The sequence below is a fragment of the Scardinius erythrophthalmus genome, assembly GCF_964197995.2.
Source record: "Scardinius erythrophthalmus genome assembly, chromosome: 5".
Lineage (NCBI taxonomy): Eukaryota > Metazoa > Chordata > Actinopteri > Cypriniformes > Leuciscidae > Scardinius > Scardinius erythrophthalmus.
Window position 1 is genome coordinate 54,732,486 of NC_138225.1, and position 5,796 is coordinate 54,738,281.

Sequence of the window (5,796 nt, forward strand, 5' to 3'; positions counted from 1 at the left end):
GGGCCCGTTTACAGCATTAAGTGAGATTATTCTTTTAAATAAAATTTTAAATAAACATGTATCCAAATTAGTCAATACTGAATCAAAATCAGAATCAAATCACAAGAATGGAATTGAAATCTTGAAATTTTTGTCAAGCAATAATAAACTGTATACTACCAGTCATTGTACAATGTAAACATTGTAACACTAAACTTCATAAAATTCTATTTAGTTACCAAATGTTTTGACAATCACAATTACACTTATTGTGATGCAATATTTGTTTTTACATACTTGTTCCTTGTGAAAACAAGAGATTTTCTGCATGAAAATTGTGCCAAAAGCAGAGAATTGTGTGTAGTGTTTTGAAAAAAGTGTGTTTTAGAACTGCAATATGAGTGTAAAGCAGGAATTGTGCTTGTAGTTTAGCAGAATTGGTTCAGGGGGTTGGTGAATGAGTTACATGTTGCGGTCATTGTGTCTCAAGTACCAGTATTTGTGTGTAAACAATTGAGAAAAACTGTAAAACAGCTTTATCAAATTACTATATTGTGATCTATATCAAGATTTTAAGCTAAACCAATGTATGATATTTATTCCAAGGAAATTCAGACTCAAAACAAGTAACTACCGCGAATTTAAACAGCTTGAACGGATTTTGATGATTATGTCGTAAATCTATAAAAGAAGAAAATATTTTTACGATCAGAGATCAAAAAGACGAGCCTGCGCCTTTAAATTGTCCGGCTGTTGTCATGGTAACCAGCGGGCCTGTGTGTTTTGCGACAGACCGTGTTTCGCGACGCAGCACATCATTATTATCACAGCAGATGAATGCAACATAAACGCATGTGAGTTTAATTCCCTTATACCATATAATCACATATAACGTATGTATAATATGTAATATATAAAGTGTGTGACGAGAGGTGAGTGATGACGTGTTTTCTGAGTGATGAACAGCATTAAATGTGGCCTTGCGTTTATAGAATAACCATTATAAAGATGTTTGCCTGCATTTTTACGGTATTACTCTGGATTTTAGACGTTCCGTTCTATTCTTTGGCGTACCGTGTAAATGCAATGCAATAAATGCATGAGATGATGATCATAATGTTATTGTACCACTGTAATACAATGGTGTTCTTGGAATTAACTTGTAAATCTATGTAACTTAAATTCCATTGTGTATGAATGAGGCAATCGTTCAGTACCATGCTATTAACATCTGGTACCATGGTAATACCATAGTACTTTTATGCAAGGAAATGCATATTGTCTAAATCCCAGCTAACAAAATATTTGTTAAGAACGTTTTAACTCGGTTATATGAACTTTAAGGGAACGTTCTATTTGATAGGGTTAGTTTTGCGAGATTGTTCATTTTGAATGTTCTCTGAACGTTCTGGTAACATTTAAAAAACGAAATGAAACTGTGAAATTAAACATTGTGTTTATAAGTTATTATTGAGTTGACCAATATAAGTTTTTTATTGGCCAATGCTAATAGAAATTAGAGCAACAGCTGATATAATAGTTCAGTTTAATGGCAGAAGTGAGAATGTGGAACTGACACGAGGAAACTAAGCAAATATTCTAATAATTTATCATAGCTAAATAGACAAGGTTACCGGCTGATGCTGGTATGCTTAAATACAGGGGCAAATGTAAATATCATCAACATTAAACAGCTTTAAATAGTATAATAATATGATCAGGCTATTCAGATTCAATTAGAACTCAAACTGGCCATTAAAGCAGTAAGAAACATCGAACTCTTATAAAACGGACCTTGTTGACAAATTAACTGCATTTGTGTTTTCAATCCAGATAGTATAAGAACTAATTGTGAAAATGTAGGTAAACATAATGATATTCTTGTAAAATCACAGAACATCAGTGTTTCCAGTGAAGGGTCTTAGAATCATATATCTTAGTAATAATTAAAAATATGTTTGTAACTCTGTATGTAATGTAACTCTTGTATGTAACTGTAATGTAACTTTGTATGTAACTCTTGTATGTAACTGTAATGTAACATGTAACTGTAATGTAACTTTGTATGTAACTATAATGTATACAGTATATGTATAATGTAAATACAAGAGTTACATTACAGTTACATACAAGAGTTACATACAAGAGTTGCGTTACAGTTACATACAAGAGTTACATTACAGTTACATGCAATAGTTACATAACAGTTACATACAAGAGTTACATTACAGTTACATGCAATAGTTACATAACAGTTACATACAGAGTTAAATTACAGTTACATGCAATAGTTACATAACAGTTACATACAAGAGTTACATTACAGTTACATGCAATAGTTACATAACAGTTACATACAGAGTTAAATTACATTACTGTTACATACAAGAGTTACATAAGTTACATACAAGAGTTACATTACAGTTACATTACTGTTACATACAAGAGTTACATATCAGTTACATACAGAGTTGCATTACTGTTACATTACTGTTACATACAAGTTACATTACTGTTACATACAAGAGTTACATTACAGTTACATGCAATAGTTACATAACAGTTACATTACAGTTACATTACTGTTACATACAAGAGTTACATTACAGTTACATTACTGTTACATACAAGAGTTACATTACAGTTACATGCAATAGTTACATAACAGTTACATTACAGTTACATACAAGAGTTACATACAAGAGTTGCGTTACAGTTACATACAAGAGTTAAATTACAGTTACATGCAATAGTTACATAACAGTTACATACAAGAGTTACATTACAGTTACATGCAATAGTTACATAACAGTTACATACAGAGTTAAATTACATTACTGTTACATACAAGAGTTACATAAGTTACATACAAGAGTTACATAAGTTACATACAAGAGTTACATAAGTTACATACAAGAGTTACATAAGTTACAAACAAGAGTTACATTACAGTTACATTACTGTTACATACAAGAGTTACATAACAGTTACATACAGAGTTGCATTACTGTTACATACAAGTTACATTACTGTTACATACAAGAGTTACATTACAGTTACATGCAATAGTTACATAACAGTTACATTACAGTTACATTACTGTTACATACAAGAGTTGCATTACAGTTACATACAAAAATTACATAACATTTTTACACTCTATTATGACTCTATTTTGGCTTTGTTCAAAGTGTCTTGTGATCAGTATTGTGTCTCGAACCGAGTCGTGACGTGGATGTAGTGTTACGCTCCTAAGCACTAATCATCATTTCTTTGTGTTTGTTGGTTTATTCCCCCCAGAGTTCCAGTGCTATGGAGATTCCCACCGGATGAGAGCAGCGATGCGCTCGGTCACAGTAACATCACATCCACATCCGTCTGCCTTTTAGCCGTTACCTGCGATCCTGCACCATGCAGAGTTCCTGGAAGAGTCCTGTCCGTGGGCCTTCCTGAATCACCCATGCCTGTCATTCCCATCCCTCGGAGGGTTCGCTCCTTCCACGGCCCTCACACCACCTGCATGCACTCCGCCTGTGGCCCGGCGCGCACCGCCCAGCTCGTACGCACCAAATACAACAACTTTGACCTGTACCTGAAGTCTCGATGGATGTATAGTTTCATCCGGTTCCTCCTGTATTTCGGCTGCAGCCTCTTTACCTCCCTCCTCTGGGTGGCGCTGTCTGCGCTCTTCTGTCTTCAGTACGTCAGCGTGCGGATTTTCCTTCGCCTTCAGTACAAGCTGTCCGTCATCCTCCTCCTGCTGGGTCACCGTCGACTGGACTTCGGGATTCTCAATGATCTGTTCATATACAGCATGCATGTGACCATGTTTCTGATCGGAGGCCTGGGATGGTGTTTCATGGTCTTTGTTGATATGTGAAGTTCTGATTGGGTGAATAAAAATGCTAAAAGACACTTTGGTTTGCTTTTTGAGCGTGCAACATGACGAAACATTTGAGTCTTTAAAAAAGAACGTGCATTTCATTGTGAGAAAAATGTTGTGAGTGTGCATGTTTTAAATGGATTAAATGTGTTTGTGCATTGGGGAATCTGATGTAATATAAACCCAATGTTTCATATATTTTTAGGTCTGCATGTGCCTCGATTTAATGCTTACGTTTGCTTTTGAAAAGTCAGTCTTTTATCACGGTTTCTCTTCCTCATGCAGAAAAATCCTTCACTAATGGATTTACGCGCGGCGTTCAGACTATATTATTTGTCTGTTGCCAATCAGAGCATGAGTCTGATGCCCGTGTTGCATTAGTGTGGCGTTATTGGCGCCAGCCTGGCATGAAAGGAAAGTGAGTGAGTACAATCTGCTATTGTTTGAGGATCAAACATCATATGCCTCACACTTGGCCAAGCATGCTCTTTTGTTCTGAAAGCGAACGGACACCGGTGACGCTTCAGACCAGCCACTGGAGAGCTCTGGCGAGAGGGGTCAAGACTCGATGACCTGATACACACATGTACATCTGTCGAATGACTGGAACATGACCCGTGTCGAATGGCCGAGGGACACGTATCTACCACTCAGAGGGCGGTGGTGGTGTAGCACAGTTCAATGACATCTCAGGAACAACACTGAAAACACTATGAATAAAATTGAGTTAGTCGCACTGGTGTGTGCAGTTATGATTTCTGTGTATAATAAATGTGAGCCAGACAATTGTGTCCTAATTTGTTTTAAAGAGATGCACAGAATATTACTTCTTTTTGCACATTTTACACAAAGAATTTGCTTAAAATCCACTAAAAAGGTTACACTGGTAGGGCTGTGAAACGATTAATCACATCCAAAATAAAAGTTTGTGTTTAAGAAAAATAATGATATAAATTATATATAAATATATGTATAGTATATACATGCAAATATTCCTGAAATATATACATGCATGTGTGTGTATTTATATATATGTTACCGGCAAAGTGTGAAATCCCGGTATTGTATAGAATGCCTGATGGTTTTTGGCAAAAATACATTACCTAATTCTATACATTACATTACATCTATAGAATGCCGGATTACACACTTTGCTGGTAACATATACAAAGTAATTATACACAGTACACACACATATGTAAACACAAACTTTTATTTTGGATGTGATTTATCGTTTCACAGCCCTACTGGTTACGACCGTAACACACTCTTGCAAGCGTATAAGTCTGTGTGTGTGGAACTACTTTCTTACGCTACAGATTCAATATTTGTCATTACTAGTTCAAAAGATGTGCCCACAATTCTTACTAATTCAGAAACCACTTTAGAACTAGTAGTGGATTAGGCTGTTTCTGAGAAGTTAGTGCAGCACAATTGAATATTAATTTTTAATAACAGTTTGACGAATAAGAAGTTATCATTTTATGCACAATGTTGTGAGTTACTTTGTCTGTTTTTGCTCTGCCAAAGAAAATAGATCCAAGCAAAACCACAGTTTTTGTAAATAAATCAATGTTTTTGAACAAATTGGTTAAATGAATGATTCAATGACTCCCATAAAGACTTTCAATTGCAATCTCATACTGGTGTAGCAAAGTCTTTAGAAAAAAACTGGAAAATCCCACTAATCCGCTGATCGTCTGTCTGGAACACAAACAAGACAAGCGCAGTGATACAGAGAGTGAAAAGTCCTTGTGCTGTCCCACGAGCGTTTATCTTGCAGTTCAGACTTTTTTCTCAGAATTGTGTTTGCTAGTTTTTTCTTTCTTTCTCGTAATTGCAAGTTTATATCTCGAAATTGGGAATTATATCTCAAAAAGACAGAATTGTGGGATATAAACTCATAATTAAAAATGTAATTGCGACTTTTTTTC

At 35.3% G+C, this 5,796-nt stretch overlaps 1 protein-coding gene across 2 annotated transcripts; it reads left to right on the forward strand.

Moving 5' to 3' along the window:
• Nucleotides 1-746: 746 nt before the first annotated feature.
• tmem250 (transmembrane protein 250) lies at nt 747-5,443 on the forward strand. 2 transcript variants are annotated; one of them, XR_014030226.1, is made up of 3 exons: nt 747-833; nt 3,280-4,748; nt 5,105-5,443. XR_014030226.1 is itself a non-coding variant. In XM_081365800.1 (3 exons), the coding sequence occupies exons 1-2, from the start codon at nt 817-819 to the stop codon at nt 3,857-3,859; spliced, it is 597 nt and encodes a 198-aa protein (XP_081221926.1). In that variant the 5' UTR covers nt 768-816; the 3' UTR covers nt 3,860-3,871; nt 4,148-4,646. The 2 variants fall into 2 exon arrangements, 1 of the variants encoding a protein (XP_081221926.1); XM_081365800.1 differs by lacking the exon at nt 5,105-5,443 and having other exon boundaries at nt 768-833; nt 3,280-3,871; nt 4,148-4,646.
• The last annotated feature ends 353 nt before the right edge of the window (nt 5,444-5,796 follow it).